The sequence below is a fragment of the Megalops cyprinoides genome, chromosome 20 (genome assembly GCF_013368585.1).
Source record: "Megalops cyprinoides isolate fMegCyp1 chromosome 20, fMegCyp1.pri, whole genome shotgun sequence".
NCBI lineage: Eukaryota > Metazoa > Chordata > Actinopteri > Elopiformes > Megalopidae > Megalops > Megalops cyprinoides.
This window is the reverse complement of record NC_050602.1, coordinates 19,240,412-19,256,988: the sequence shown is the minus strand read 5'-3', so window position 1 is coordinate 19,256,988 and position 16,577 is coordinate 19,240,412. Positions and strand designations below refer to the sequence as shown.

The 16,577-nt window shown below is 43.7% G+C and overlaps 1 protein-coding gene across 1 annotated transcript; it reads right to left on the bottom strand.

The window, feature by feature from the left end:
• Positions 1 to 417: 417 nt before the first annotated feature.
• sirt6 (sirtuin 6) lies at positions 418 to 13,783 on the bottom strand. The gene is made up of 8 exons (XM_036554484.1): positions 13,537 to 13,783; positions 12,482 to 12,609; positions 8,506 to 8,688; positions 7,294 to 7,353; positions 6,743 to 6,838; positions 6,262 to 6,342; positions 5,902 to 6,025; positions 418 to 1,264 (listed from the first exon to the last, which is right to left on the bottom strand). The coding sequence occupies exons 1-8, from the start codon at positions 13,600 to 13,602 to the stop codon at positions 872 to 874; spliced, it is 1,131 nt and encodes a 376-aa protein (XP_036410377.1). The 5' UTR covers positions 13,603 to 13,783; the 3' UTR covers positions 418 to 871.
• Positions 13,784 to 16,577: the final 2,794 nt, after the last annotated feature.

The following is a 16,577-nucleotide window of genomic DNA, read 5'->3' as shown; positions in this document are numbered from 1 at the left end:
GCTGGAGTGAAAGGACTCCACGCTCCGCGGAAGACCTCCCGCGGCGGCCCCTCACTGATGAACCCTGCAGAGATTTGGCCCACATCTTCCTCCCATTCACTTAAGAAACACTTATTCATTCACTTTGGGGGGGGAATAAAGGAGCCATGCAAATAACGGTGATAGGACAATGGTCGCAATTAACTCACAGTATGGGGCTTTGGAACAACTGCAACAAAAAAAAGAGAAATCATTTCACAGAAGGCGTTAAATGTTTCAGGATGGACTTTGAAAACGAGCTTTGATTTTTCCACCCAAGTGCTTCCCCGGTTTCAGTGTATAGACTAGGGGCTTTGCAAATCCCCCCCAAAGGAGACTTCAGAATTGGTTTTTCAGAATCCACACAAATGGGACAATATAACCAAACTGTGAGAACTACATAAAAGAAAAATAACAGACCTTTGATTGCTAGATTAAATCTACACAAGGGAGAAAAAGGCTATTATAAAGCACGGCTAAGGAGGGAGTCCTGCCTGGACCAGTGCACTAGTAACAGACAGTTCATTGCATCTCATTTCTCTTTGAGCCCCTGGACCACAGCTATAAGTGGAGGGTTTACACACAGGAAAGCCTCCTGGCTGTGGACTAGCTTGGTGTGCGTAGTGAAAGGTTCCGCGAAGCACTGTTTTACACTGCTCCGTCACTGTCAGTCTCCACTGCGCCCCCTACAGGATGTTTTGTTCACTGCCGCTCCAGCGCGTGCTGAAGTGCACACTAGGTCATACACAAGGGCTCTTCTGTGCCAGGAGACCAGCTGTGCGCGGGCTGCTCTCCCCCGCGCTGGATCCCCACGGCCGAGGCTCTCTCAGTGGCTGCTGGCTGGAGGTGGGGGCTAGGGCAGACCTGGCTCAGTTCTGGGTTTTTTGGGCAGGGGAGGGTCGTCTGTGCCGTCAGAGGGGTCGGAGCCATTGGCAGAGGTCAGCTGCTCTCCCTCGTGTTGGCGGCGTGTGTTGTCCGGGGGAGAGGGCGTGTCAGTTGCGGAGGCGGGGCTGTCGTCACTCTTAACCTCCTCTTTCTTTGCCACAGCAGACTTGTCTGCTCCTTCCTCCTTCGTTTCCTTTTTCTCCTCCGTCTTCACGGCAGCCAGGAGAGGGGGCTTGGCGTCGGTGGAGCTCTCGCACAGCGTTGGCCCCTCCCACTTGGGAATTTCCAGTCCCAGCAGCTTCATCAGCTGGCCCATGACCTCGTCCACGTAGCCGCTGATGCGCAGGTCCGCGTGCTTGTCCTAACGGGACAAACGGTGTACAGCTGTGTTGGTGACCGCATTCAGAAAACAGGGCAATGTCACAGCGTAGAATATTCTAGAACTAACAATGTGACCGATAGCAAGGGAATATTGAAATTCTACAGACAAAGTGCTATCCTCTTTGTACAATTTCATTCCACTTCATTAAATGCATTTTGCACTCGTAATTTGTAAGTTTCTGCTGATAAGAGCGCCTGCCAAATGACAGTTTGAATGCAAAGGGCACGACAGCTGGTTTATTTTATTTGGCAACAAAGACACACACCCAAAGAAAATAACTCAACCTTTCCAATGATAAAAAGTACTAAATAAAAACCTTCAGACATCAGAGCAAACAAATGAAGGGAAGGAAAAAAAAGCGAGGGTTAACAGCAATGGCAGCAATCACAAGCACAGAAAAACACTTAGTAAACCGAAGGAAACCTTTAAAGCTGAATGACATTGAAGGAGAACGGAGCCCGCTTTGCCAAAACGCCGGCTGCTTAACACTCACAGCACGTCTGGCTCCAGTGGAGCCTCTCACTTCTCTGCTTCTCATTCCAGCAGCTTTTTTTTTGATGGCTTTAAACAGCCGATTTACCATGGACTCAAGCCCCCGTAATTCAATATTGTAAAATCGTTAGCTTTGGTAAGTGATAATATTAATCTGTGCGACCGAAGCCTTCCTCTTCGTCACTGTCACCGCTCTCTGCCACACACACACATACACACAACTGTTAATGATCTGTAAACAGAGGGCCGGTCAACACCTTCCTGTAACTTCCTGTCACTTCCTGTAATGTTGCACCCTGCCCCTGTCTTCCCACCCGGGGATGAGACCAGATAGCAGGTCCCCTGCTGTTTCAATCCTCCTTTTTATTCATGAGGTGGACTTCCCTCTTCATTCATCATTTTCATTTGCCTTGCTCACTCCCAATTCAAAACTCCTTGTTCGGAAATTCCTCCCTGGATTTGAATTTCAGACTGTTGGCCATTTTTGCAATTAAGGGCTCACATATTTCTTGGCCCTCCCTCTAAAGATAAAACGCTTGTGAAAGCCAGCCCCCAGGACATTGGCTGTGCATATACAGGCAGGTTGACACATGTGTAAAATCAACTCAGCATGTACAAAAACAGGCCACCTACATCTGAGATATGGAGGCGTGCATCTAGGATGAGAATACAAATAAATTAAAACTGTGCACCTCAGAAACCACATAAAAGCATGGGAAAAAGCACTTATCTCCTCTGAGTCAGAACCCGAGAGAGAGATAATGTTTTACGAACATTTCAGAATCGTTTCATGAGTTTGATAAATTAAATTATCTTTTAAAGCCATCTGCAAACTCAGTTATAGCTATAAATTGGTAACACCATGCCATAATGTCAGATGTGCCCTTGTCAGAGAGAGAACAAAGAATTCTGGAAGTTTCAAAAACAGAGCTATTTCCGGTAGAGGAACATCAAGTTTTTTTTCCAGAATATGTTTGTGGTTTTATTTTATGCCTTATCTGAATTGAAAATTTTCCAGGCTTATACATTAAAGAGTACCATGTATTGAAATGTAACCATGTTGAAAGGATTTAAAAAGAAAATTTTCCTGTTCAGGCAAGTTTAGAGGTGATTTAATGGGTTTTCTGTAATCTCCAGAGATCTTCCTTCATGAGTCAGGCAGCAAAAGGTTAGCTCAAAATGAAAATAAAAAATTGCAGATGACGAAATCATGTTGATGTGTTCAGTGACCCATTTTGTGAACTTATGCCAACATGATGAAAGTTCATTTTGCTTTACAACTTCTGCTGGGCACAGAGTAACAGCAGATAGAAAATTAACCAAAAAAAATCCGTTGTGGAAAAACATGCCTTTACCCCCTTGGCCACTAATTACTACCACATTACTTTTTTCTAAAAACATCCATAATCATTTGAGCACTGTGGTGTTCAATTATACATCATGTATCTGATGCAGTTCCACTCCAATCTTTCCCAGCGTTATCTTGGTTTTAGACAGACATTTGGAATGATATTTTTGATAACATCTTAAAAAAACAACTTTGGTTAAAAGCATTTTGGCATTTTATCTTTTAAATGGCATTATGATTTGTATGTGCTTTTATGTCTGTGGGTTGGAATGCTAGAGCTGAAACCAGACTGGCTCATCTAGCAGCCACCACTTGGAACTCATTTGAGCCAGCTCTGGCCCTACAGTGGAAAAGGGGTACGATGAGCCTGCCTGCTTTCAGCTCTACAGCACAAAAAGGATACAATGACCCACACTGGGTCCAGCTCTACAGTGGAAAAGGGCAGTAATGAGCCCTCCTGGTTACAGCTGTACAGAGCAAAGTCTGATGAAATATCCTCAACAGATTTTTGCGTCTGATAGCCATGGTGATATTCTTGACAGCAAGCCTGACGATTACCAATGCATCTACACATAGTCTTTTCATAAGCATCATCAAAGGTTTGGCAAGAAAAACAAATATATTTGGACTTCTTATTTATTGAAATCCCATGTTTCAAAAAACTTGACATTCTCCATCAAAACAAAACGGCTTAACATCTAAAATAAATGGTCCATTCTTAAAAACCTGTGTTGGAGTTGGACACGTTTCACTGACTGTCAGTACTTTATGTAGGCATATTTTACACTTCCCACCCCCTATTTCATCTTACATTAGACAAAAGTACAACACGACATGGTTTCTAAAAGGACAGCTGGATTACTGTCACTGCCTTTCCTAACAATGGAAATCACTAAACTGTAAAAACCCTACTACTGCAGCATAAATGCAGACATATCCTCCAAACTAGTTTGTAACATGCTTACACCACCGATAGATAACCTAGTTAGGGTTACTATATTTACAAGCAAGAATTAGTAGAACTAGTCTATTTGCATATTTAGCACATTTAACAACTATTGCATTGTGTATCTCCACTGCTCGGTCTAAACACTATTTAGCAAACAACTATTGCTGGATACACATCATTTTAAAGTACGAATCAAATACATCTGATTTTCAAAGGGCATACTTTGATGTGTTAAGGGAGCAGCTGTGGCTTTTTACGTTTAACTGCAGCACGCCAACCCACAATCAACTCAGCGATACAATCGACAATCATGACATTTTCCTTCGCAGCCCTCAAACAAGCCGGGGTGAGAGCTTTGGTGACCGCTCGATGTTACGGCTATGCAAGGAAATAAAATTTTCTAGAGCAACTGATTTGATAGAGAACTCGGCCACAGCCTGTCCAAGGCAGCTGTATACACTACTCTACTCAACTGCTGCCACCATGTGAAACATCATGTGAAATTTGAGGTCCATCTATGGGACTTATGAATGAACACTTGTTTCACAGACCCAGACCGCAGAATGCACATGTTTATATTTCCAGGGATGACGAGGTTGTTTTCATGGAAGGCTGCTTTATGGCAGCCTAATAAAACACTGGCATATGATTGGTAGGAGGAGGGCACATGCTGACAGGTTAATAAAACAGCATTATCAATACACTGGTCAAGCTCTACAACGAACCAGCTTGGTTCCACCTCTACAGTGGAAACCTGCCAATTCCATTCATTTTCCTCAGTACATTTTTTTTAGCCAAGAGAAATAACAAGACATTAGTTTCAAGGCAGGCTTTGCTCCTCCAGCTTGTATTATATGACTCATTGATTTACAGATATATTTGAACTGGAACGTTCTAATCATGTGAATGTTTTGATGTCACTCAGCACTTGATAGCTGGTGCTATGGCAACTGTAAATTGCAAACGCCTCAGGCAAACAAGTTGTTCATATTTTCCCTTATCTTTTCCACTCAGTGATGTTCCAGGAATTTTACATTTTCATCTTTTTGTCCTCTTTCTATCTGATATGAACTTATTCATGGGGTGCTCAACAACTTCAATCCTCTGCAACTTTAAAAGTCGAACTTTTTAGAACAATAGCGGCTAAAAATAAGATTGCTGAGCATATACGTCCCACAGAAATATTTAATACAATTTCCCATGTGAGATGCACTATGATCTCTGAACGAAGGCACTTTCCCATAGCTATCTGTGAAAGCAATAAGGGAGACTGATAAGAAATCATATTAAGCTTCGGTAGAGGTGGTACATCCTCATGATTAATTTAATGAAACTGCCAGGTGAGGAAAAAGCATCCAACTGTTTTCATTTAGGATTCCACCTTGGAGTGAGACATTCATGCTACGTTCCATTTCTTGACATTGAATCTGTGCTTAACATTATACACCATTCACACAGAACATGCTACACGCTGAAAACATTACACCATCTACAAGGATATATATATATCTTATATCTTATATCTTATATATATATATATATAAGAGATGTTTATTTTCCTCAAGATGTACGATGGCAGTGTTCTGCCTTGGATTCAAACCCACAACACTCTGGGTAGGAGTTGTGTTTGCTAACCACTGCACCACACTTTGCAGTGTCTACTGATTAGCTAGACTGCCTGCCCTCTGCCTCTGTCTGCGGTGGGTGTGTGTGTGTGTGTGTGTGTGTGTGTCCATTTGTCCTTCTATCCCTGTGTCTGTGTGTCAGTGTGTTGGTGAGTGTGTTGCGCCACCTAGTGGCAGGGTGGGGGCGTGTAATGGCACTCACGTGCTTGGTGGGCTGCAGGTTGACGATGACGAGCTTGCCCCCCTTGCGCTTGGTCACTAGAGGCAGGTTGCCACTGGGCTTGATCTGCAGGGAGGTGCCCAAGGTGAGCGCCAGGTCCGCCCGCCTGCACATGCAAAAACACAGACACACACCACCCTCTTAGTAACGGTGCTCCCTTAACCATCTTTGTGACTGTCCTCACACTACTCCCACCCCTGCACACACAGGCACGTACGCACACACACACCCCTACGCACGTACACGTACACGTACACTCACACACACACACACACACACACACACACACACACACACACACAAATACAGTAGGAAAACCAGAAAGAGGAAGCTGGATCGCACCTGCAGGCTTCATCAGCACGGTTCAGGTCCCGGTCCGGCAGAGCATCCTCCCAGTCCAGGATAGTACTGATCAGCTTCCCCCTGCAGACACACATGGTGCGTTCACACTGTTCTAACTCAGCGTCTGGACACCACGTTCCTTCGGCTCTCATAACCGCTGATGGCGAAATGAGATGGTGAGGGCTACACCTCCCCCTGCCACTGCATTATCACATCTACCCATCTTATGCAGAGTGGCTTACACGGGTCACATTTTAACATATCCACTTACAGAGCAGGATATTTTACTGAAAAAATGTTGATAACCTTGCTCAAGGGAACAAAAACAGTGCCCCGATGGGGACTTGAATGACAATGACACTAAACGCCTTACAATGACACTAAACATGTGAATGCATGCACGCGCAACAATGGCGGACCCATGAAACACGGCTCGGGTGTTTGTGGGCGGAGCAGCGGCGGATCAGGAGGGAAGTGCTACCTGCAGGCGCGGAGTCCGCGGGATCGGACCACGTCACAGCGCCGGCCCGTCGGCTTCAGGCCCATCGTCCCGATCACCTTGTCCCGCACGTACTGCCTGTGAGAGCGAGATCGCACGTCACACGGCAACGTCGGGGAACGCAGAAGAGAGCACAGAGGTACTGTCAAAGCTGCAAAACTGCGAGTGCAAGTAAAGCTGCAACAACAGGCAGCCTACCTTTTACGCAAACTTAGCTGGGTGGGTGAGTACTGTAGCACTGTATTTGTTTAGCAATTAGCATGACTTTGGATACAATACACCTTCCATCAGATAACACTGCAGCTCATCTCCGCTTAACCAGCGGGCATCTGTCAGCGTGCCAACTCTCAAGCCTTCTCTTCACCCACACTTCTTTGTACCAAGGTTTGCCAATTAAAAACAAGACATTTCAGAAAACATTCTGTCTGGGGCATTATCTGATTCTGTGCTGCTGCTTTGATATTCAGGTGGACTTTCTGCTCAATTGTCCCGGTTGCAACAGCACCGCGCACCTGCCGATACCTGCTACGCACCTGCCACATTTCCCACACTCCTCCACAAACATGTTCCCATGCAGCTCAGAGAGCAGGTCCCTGAGAGAGAGAGGGAGAGGGGGAGAGAGAGAGAGAAAGAAAGAGAGAGGGAGAGGGGGAGAGAGACAAAGACAGAGAGAGAGGGAAAGACGAGGGGGGGAAGAGAGTGAGTGAGAACGAGAGAGAGAGATGGGAGAGAGAGAGAGAGAGAGATGGGAGATTAATGTAATGATTTATTCATTGCAACCAACATTAGGTACAGAGTCTGAACACATTCTCATAGCAGGACAAACAATGCTTGAATGATTATTTTTAAATGTGAAGTAAGAGTAAATAAACAGTACGCTAATCTGTGCCAACGAGCAAAATGACACACAATCCACGAGGAACAAACATGGACTCTGATTTCTTCATGAAACCCCTGCTTTACTGAAGCTGCGTTTGAAGTCTCGAGCCACCCCTGGTCCTGTGTACCAGTGTGCTAATTGCAGTAAAAGTCTCAGAGAGAAATGAAAGGTGAGTTAAAGGGCGTGATGAAGGCACTGAAATCAAAGCCAGTGTATGTATTTTTTTTCTTGAAAGCAAAGATGAATTGGAAGGATCTGAAGTAGAGGGCAGCGGAGGAAATGAACGTGGGTGCGTTTTTTTTCAGCACTAAGCTGATTCAGCACAGATTCACTGATCTTTATGTGATCAAGACTACTTGTGCTTAGCGAGCCCACCATATCAAACCAAATCGCATGCTATTAAAATCGGTGCCTCTTTAGCCCTGTCATCCTACTCCCCTGTGGCGCGTACCACAGATATTTATTGAATAACTTGTGCGCTGAGCTTTCCAAGTTCGGTATCCTCTGCTGCTGAAGCGTTCTGATTTAGTCTCATGAATTTTCATAAAGAGCCACAACAGGCAAGACAGCAAAGCCATGCCTGGCCTCCTTAGATCCTGACAGAACTGGAACCACAGACATTCTATTTAACGAACAGATATTCAGCTCCAAGCGCATAACAGTTAAAATTCTGTCTGCCTGAAACTTTCTGTCTTACGAATATACATAAGCTTAGTTTATTAGTTCATAAAGAGGCGTGGTAACATACACGTCATCCGTCACAATTTTCTCTGAATGCCAACAGTACTGGGATCTTCCATTACCAACCAAAATCTCCCTAAGTAAGACAGTTTGCAGTCTCTGGTTTAGTGCACTCTGGTGGTACCTGGGGAAGCCTGAACGCACATGCAGGCCGTCCACGTTTTGGCTGATGAGGTATTTGAGGTAGCCTGCTCTCTGCAGGGCCAGCAGGGCCATGTGGGTCAGGCTGGGACGCGCGTCCTCGAACGTGGTGTCAAAGTGGGGCGACTCGCCCCTCTCCTCCATCGTCCACACCCCATTCGGGCCCCTGTGGGGGAACACGGCACACTGGGTCACACCCACACACGCTGACACACATACATGTTCACCCACACACACGCTGACACACATACATGTTCACCCACACACACGCTGACACACGCTGACACACATACATGTTCACCCACACACACGCTGACACACGCTGACACACATACATGTTCACCCACACACACGCTGACACACATACATGTTCACCCACACACACCCTGCCACAAACCAACTCTCACACACACAAACACACAGTTTCACTTGTATCTAGGTGTGTAGGTACAGGGACGCTATGATGTGGTAATAGTTTTAGGACCAGAAAAGAGGAAAAAAAAAATCATACCAAAAGTCTAAGGGTAAGGCCAAATGATTAACTAGTTTCCTGCCCCAAAGAAATGTACTGAAGCATCTGACGAAAAACCTCTCGTTTCCTAATGTTTAAATGAGAAAGGGACATTGATTTTGCTGTTCCCTTGTACCTTGTGCAGACAGGGCTGGTCACCCCTGCTCTCACACATACAGGCCTGTCCCCAATGCACAGATGCGTATCCCTGATCAGGGACATCTGATTAGGGATGCGCATTCTAAATAGAAGTCATGAATATTCTACAGCCCGTAAGAGCTACTAATCATAATCTCCCCCCTCCTGCATAAAACTGCAGCCTTTTCTGTGTAAACAGTGACTTGCAGCAAAGAAACCTGCATTCACTCACACTCTCAGGCAGGGAAACTGGCAAGCAATTAATTATCTTTTATATAAAGCAGCTCTGCTTCAAGAATACTGATGAGAGACAACTATGGATTTTTATGGGGCCAAACAGCACCGGGCAGTACCCTTTTATTTTAGCTGAGATTACATTCTCCCTTCTTTCTTCTTCTGCCACTTTGGAAACTTTTACTAATTGGCAGTTTGGATAGCACTCTTCAAATGGTATTCACACATTTTTTCCTTTACACTGAACAAAGCCGTACTGCTTCGAGCCAATCAATTTCTTGTATTTTTTGCATAATATGCAAATAAGACCCCCCAGGCTTCATACAAAGCAATTTTCAAATGTAATACTAGGGTAAACAGTACGCTAATCTATTGCAAGAAACCAAATGATACACAATCCTTGAAGTACTGACATTAAAACTGATCATTGACTGCACGTTCACATTCAAAGAAAATGAGCATCTCAAAGTGACCCTTTTTCAGAAATACAATGGTGCGACTGGAGTTTTTCAAACAGAACATTTACACACAAGAGATCTCCTGCTTTCCCTTTCTTGCAGAGACACTCCATGCTGGGAAGTTAACAAACAGCAATTTTTCCTGGGTTCTAATGATCTTGCGTTCAAAGCCATCCTTCATCCAGTGTGTCAATGCGCTAACTGCAGTAAAAGTATCAGAGTGAAATGAAAGGGGAGTTCACTGGGATGGTGAAGGCACTGATATTAGGTTAGTTGAACATATACACCTATATTTAATATTTAGTTCTAACCGATCGGAAGACATGGATGTGCAAATTGGAAGTGAACTGCAAGACAGAGGTGAAGGCCGTGATGTGGCCGCCTGATTCACTGATGCTCATTTTGTTCTCCGTCTGTCACCTCCCAGCCGAATTCTGATTCGATTTTTTTTTGCAAAGCTGGTCGCAAGGCGATTCGCAGAAACCCCCACCTGGCACAAAGGCCACGCAGAGCATGCTGAGGGGAAAAACCCGAACACGGGTCAGCTGTTCCTCATTTCTTTCCAGCCTCATCTATTTGCCCGACAGGTGGTGTAAGTCAGATTCACGGGAACATTGAGCCACCTACAAATCATCCACTTTTGCTCCAAGGTTGCTAGTGAATGCACTTCAGAGCAGAGCACTCGAAGGTTACATTAGCACCACAGTGGCAGAATATCCCCATGCTAACATAATGGAATAAATGAACTGAAACCAACTTCAAAATGCTGCCTTACGTTGCTGAAAGAGGCACACCCCCCGCCAGCCAAAAACATTATCACCTTATTGGACCACAAACTGTCCCATTTTGTCCTTTATTTGAGACTGAAATAGCAGCGTGAGTGAAAATGGCTAGCTAGATGAAACTGTAGGTCAAACAAAAAAAAAAAACACAACCAACATGGTTCAGACACATCTGAGACAAGATAAAAATGATCACTAACAACAAATTATATTTTCTTTCTCTGTTGTGCACAGAAATTTGCATTGCATTAGAACTGCAGTTCATTATCTCATTTAGTTGTCTTGCACAATAAAAACAATGCAGAACAATAAACATATTCAAAAACATTTAGAGACAAAAGCTGCCACCTATATTGTAAAAAAGAAAAAAAAACTGAAAGAAAAACATCCAATAAGTACTCAACACAAGTTCACAAGAATACATATAATCATGGCATTTGGACCGATTTTTTATACGTTATACAGGTTATACATGACAAACCAAGTGATTTATATCACCACAGCAGCTAGACACAATGAATAACCTATTTATTTATTAATGGCACTTGCAAAAATTGTACCTGGATTATGGCTCAAGGGATCATGTTGGGATGTCTACAAGGTTATATGTATTGGTTGTTTTTTTTTAGATATTATGATCTAAAATTAATGGGATAAATGATTGGTTTCATCTATAAAAACCAAACAAATTTGGAGAAAAGATAAAAAAAGTAATTTGTCTTCCTTGACAATTGAGTGGGATCCTTATAACTCCACTATTTATTGAATACATGCACCTATTACACATGCACACAAAATCTAGTAGTTTACCTGTATACCTATGGTGAACATGCTTCTTCCTGCTTATTTAGACAACAGCAGACAATGCAACGTGAAATACTGTATGACATGCAGCAGACCCATACGGACACCTGTGCGCTCAGATATTTCATGACCCAACATTTTCATACAGAAAACAAGAACTGAACACTGAATCACTGCTGCCACAAGCCTGGACTCTTCTGCTGGGCTTTGCAACCTCTAGCTCCTCTAGATGTCAAACATAACAGCACAGGTTGCTACATCAGTCAGTCAATCGCTGATGCTCTGAGCGAACAGCTACTGTTTCTAAGGTGCAGGTCTTCCAATAACATTTAAATGTGTAGAAACATTTTAGTGCTATGTCTCCCCCTGATGGTGATGATATACTACCACAGCTGACTGGTTACTGGCTCTCCTGTGGGACTGAATATGCACACTGAAGGTGCTGGTAGGCAGACAATTAGCTCCTTTTCATTGCCTTGCCAGTAAATCACCAAGTCCCACAAACGCAGATAAAAACTGATACAGATAAATAGTATGAGGACTGAAAGAAGCATTAAGTAATGCATTTACTGGCAACACAAAATAAGACCGCTTTCCCATTTCCGCTGATGGTAAGTTACCTTCAGAACCAAGAAGTTTCCAGAACAGAGGCTACTCTTTGAGAAAGGTGCAGCGTTCATTACATGACAGGATGTGAGAGAGGGAAATACAAAAGCCCCAAATCAAGTGGAAAGGAAAAGCACTGCCTAGCTTTAGATTTTTCAGACTAACTGGCTCAAAATTTTCTTACAGGTTGTAACTTTTTTTTTTCCTTTTTTTGCTTTTTCCAAAGCAAACCTTGTTGAGACCTTGTTGGGCTTTTATTATGGATGTGTCATGGTTTGGTCTTTTTCCAGTCTGACGATGACACACTGCTGGCTCGGGATGTGGGTGAGGGGTGAGGGGTAGTGGGGGGATGCGGGGCACATTGTAGCTGGGACAGGGTGTGGAGTGGTACATTGTGTAGTGTGTGTGGAGTGGAGATTGCCGTACCTGAAATCAGGTATCCCTGTGGAGGTGCTGATCCCAGCGCCACTGTGCACTACCATGTAGTGGGACTCCCGCACCAGCTGGGCCAGCTTCTCCACCTTGCTCTGTAGCTCCTCGGGAGTGTCAAACACCTAAAAGGGGGGGGGGGGTAACTCCTGTTACCACATCTCCAATGCACCCTAGCTTACCTGCCTACACCAGTACCTTCTACATGCATTCAATTACTGAATGTATTAAACCCTGCAAAATGGTAAACTACAAATTACTGAGCTCCTTTTGAATCAGTGGAGTTGGGAGAGGCCTATTAATACAGGAGTGTTTGATATAATTGAGGTTAAGAACAGTGGCACAGCAGACAAGACGCCTGCGCAATTTTATGTTGTCTTTAATGTAGAAGTGCATGGAATAAAACAAACAGCCTACTCATCATGAGCTAAATCGGACAATTCTCGAATCCTAAAATGCATGTTTTGATCTTGCACCTCGGTCACTGAGGCTTAGAACACGGAGGGTAAACACAATCCCTAAAGCAGTATGAAGCTAACGTTAGCCAACCGCACGCGTTATTACACCTGTGCGGAAATCTTAATTAGAATACGGTAGACCTGAAAAGGAATTTAAAATTGACGTCCACAGACTGCCACTTTGAAACTGTTTTGTAGATTTTTTCCAGATCGCTAGTTATGGTAGTCTCTGTGAAGTTTATGTGAAGACTAGTAAACTAGCTAATGTTTTAAGTCTTTACCACAACGTTATTAGCTACAAAATGTTATGTAAAGCTAAAAACCAAACGCTTTCTAAAACAGCAACAGTTTAGCACTGTTACGCTGGTCAGCTAACCGGGCTAGCTAGCTCGCTTATAAATTAATTTCTAGGTAAGCATCCTTAATTTAAAAGATTTAAATGGATAACCGCATATCGTATGGAAGGTCCAATAAATACTATATATTAAATGTTTTCATTTATACTTCTACACACGCTGCTTCGCGGCACACAGGAAACCTCAAACCGGCTATCTAGGAAAGACCGAGGCTACGGCCTATCTTCCCACCGCTTACCTCTGGAAGTCCGCATATGCCTTTGTCTGGGTACGGAGATAGTCCTGCCGCGTAGTTTACAGACATGGTGGGTATGCGTTTACTAAGTGGAGTGTCTTTTTTGTTTAGCTATTTTTAGAAACTGCTGCAACCACAACGCTCCTTTTCTTATTAATAACTGTGTCTCTCACATCCTACAACACACCGAGCATGGTTTTTCTTGCCAGATTTTGCAGAAATTTGCAGACGCCTTACGTCACAGTCTGCGCAGCTTCTTCTTCTTCGGTGGATTCAGTAGATACAGCCAACCTCAGTGTGCATGCTGCCACCTACAGTACTTGAGCGCAGATCAGAAAATACCCAGAAGAAACTTGTTCCTTCACCCCCGTGTAGAATAGAAACCTCAATGCCCACTTGAGCATGTAAGCACGACCCTGTGCGAATCTTAACCACCCACGCATTGTCAACTCTGACACCCAAGGCGAAGATGACTATCATACATCACACATACACAGGCAGTATACATTGAGGTCACTATACATGCGCCACCTTTTAATGCACTATGCACACATCACAACATTCTGCAGAATATCCTCAGCTAATACTACCTTTGTTTAATATCATCAGTCCCTTCAACATTTCACTATGAAACATGGACACTACTACTACTACTACTACTACTACTACTACTACTACTAATAATAATAATAATAATACTTTAATAATAATAATTTACTGAGGCAATTGTGGGTTGACTACCCTTCCCAAGGGTACAACAGCATTGCCCCAGCAGGGAATCAAACCAGCAACCTTTTGGGTGCACGTCTTGCTCCTTACAACTATACTACACTGCCACTGTGCTACACTGTTGAAAGATACATGAACACCTGGGGGAAGAAGTTGATATTGTAGTACAAATATTCCTGTGGTGAGAAATATTTGCATTACTATGGTGACCATCCATCAGGTGTGGTCGGGCTGGCTCGTGCTGATGAGGTGATTGATGACAGCTCGATCAGGCCTGACCTCTTCAACCCAACAGCAGAGCCCACGTGAAAGCTGACACTGAAGCTGTGTAGACAGGCAGCCCATCAGTCAGCCGTTTACACACTCCTGCATCAAAGACGTATAGATAAACCGCAGAACCTTCCTCATTTAAATCCAGGCCTCTAGATCAACCTATGAAACCTGAGGAAAAACATCTTGTACAGCTATTTTTTTTAATCAATGTTGACTGATATTTACAGCTCAGGATTGGCTAATACAGAGGGTACACATAGTAGGATGATCCATCCTGATGATAGACAGATCACTGAACGTGTGCAGTATTGAGTGGTAACAAGTCCAGAAACAATGATGAATATGCATGGCAGTTTTGCTGCGGTTCGTTTCCCATTTTTATTTTAAAGACAAATAAGCAGTGATTCTTATTTATTTATGAGATGCACAACTCAACATGTTTGAGTTAAAGTTCTCTCCCTGCATCGTTAAGCCTGAAGAGTTCTGGGGAACGATTTAAATATTCAGCTCTAATGAGGCTGGTTTAGTGAGGATGTGAATGTCATATAGAAACATACAGCACTGTGTTTTTCCAGTCAGTCAAAGTCACATCTTGACCGGTGCTGCGCACGGCTCAGTGAAGAGTAACACGTTAGCTCATAACACAATCTGTTTCCAGTTCAGTTTAAAAATGTTTAAATTCATATTTAATCACTTAGCAGATACTCTTATCCAGAGCGATTCACAAAAGTGCACCCAAAAAGCTTAGGCTAAGGATAGAGATGGTACCCAATCATCAGTATTGCAACCATTTGTAGGAGGGAATTTGAGGCTGCAGTGCTTTTACTTAAATTATTTTTTATATACATATATTATATTTTACACATACTATATCTGAGGATATACTACGAACGATCAGAGTGCAGGTTTGCCTGAACAAAGATGTGGTTTAAACAGATGAGATTTCAGTCTGCGGCAGAAGACGGATAGAGACCCAGCTAACCTGACTGCTGTGGGGAACTCATTCCTTCACTAGGGGGCCAGAGAAGAGATGAGACATGACCAAGACTGCAGATCCTTGTGGGAAGGGATGGCAAGGAGACCAAAGGGTGTGGAGTGGAGTGGTCTGGCAAGAGTATGAGGTTTGCTAACAACTGTTGGTTGCAGCTGTGTAATGAAGCAACTTTAAATGATCTAAATGGACCACAGTTGACTGCATTTTGTCAGCAGGGCAAGGGAAACATGTCAGCAGCAACAATCATTTCTCTGGCTTTCGACACAGACACAGGTTTATGCGCTACCCTTCTTCACCACATGGGGGCAGTAGAACAAAGAACAGCTGAGAGTGGGCGAACATTGTCTCAGATGGCTTTGTTTTCACTTTAGCAGGTGAACTTTTGTTAGGCTGATTTACCTTCTGCATAAAATTAAAAAGCAAGTCTGGAGCCTGGAAATAGAAATTACGCTTAGATTAGCTTGTGATTACTGAATTCTAAATTCTCCTTGCAACACATGTGTTGCCCTTCCCCACAGAATAACACAAGAGGAGGTATGTTAAGAGTGTTTTCCAAGACGGCTCTTGGTTGACATCCACAGGGGCAGGTGTCAGATGCCAGATTGGAAAATGACTCTTTTCACATGTGTTCTTGCAACAGTGACGTGAGTGGCTCATATTTTTATTGAGATGTATCTAACCAGGTGGTCTCACTGACATCAAAATGTCTCTTTTCAAGAGGCTGGCCCGTTGGCACACTGAATTTGTAGACCCTCCACACAACGCTGTTGCTTGGATTTGATTAGCAGAAAATGGACATACTGTAATATTGGAACAGTCACTGCAATGCTCTTTTTTATAGCTTGACTTTGACTCCAGCTGTTGCTGTGCCAGTCAGTAGGCAAAGTCAGCTTTTGAAAAGGTGACATATAATTTGTTTCATTCACACCACCTACCCAACAAACACCTCTCCCCCTGCCTGCTCCAGCTTAATTGGTCCATGTAGGGCAGTGATCTCTGTCCTTTGTCCTGGCAATCTACTACCCAGATTGTTTTTCTGCTCACCCAA

Coding starts and splice junctions, on each gene's coding strand:
- sirt6 (XM_036554484.1), bottom strand. CDS start 13,602: ATGTCTGTAAACTACGCGGCAGGACTATCTCCGTACCCAGACAAAGGC. Junction 6,026..6,261: donor CGTGCTGATGAAGCCTGCAG/GTGCGATCCAGC, acceptor TTGCATGTGCAG/GCGGGCGGACCTGGCGCTCA. Junction 1,265..5,901: donor ACCTGCAGCCCACCAAGCAC/GTGAGTGCCATT, acceptor TTGTCCCGTTAG/GACAAGCACGCGGACCTGCG.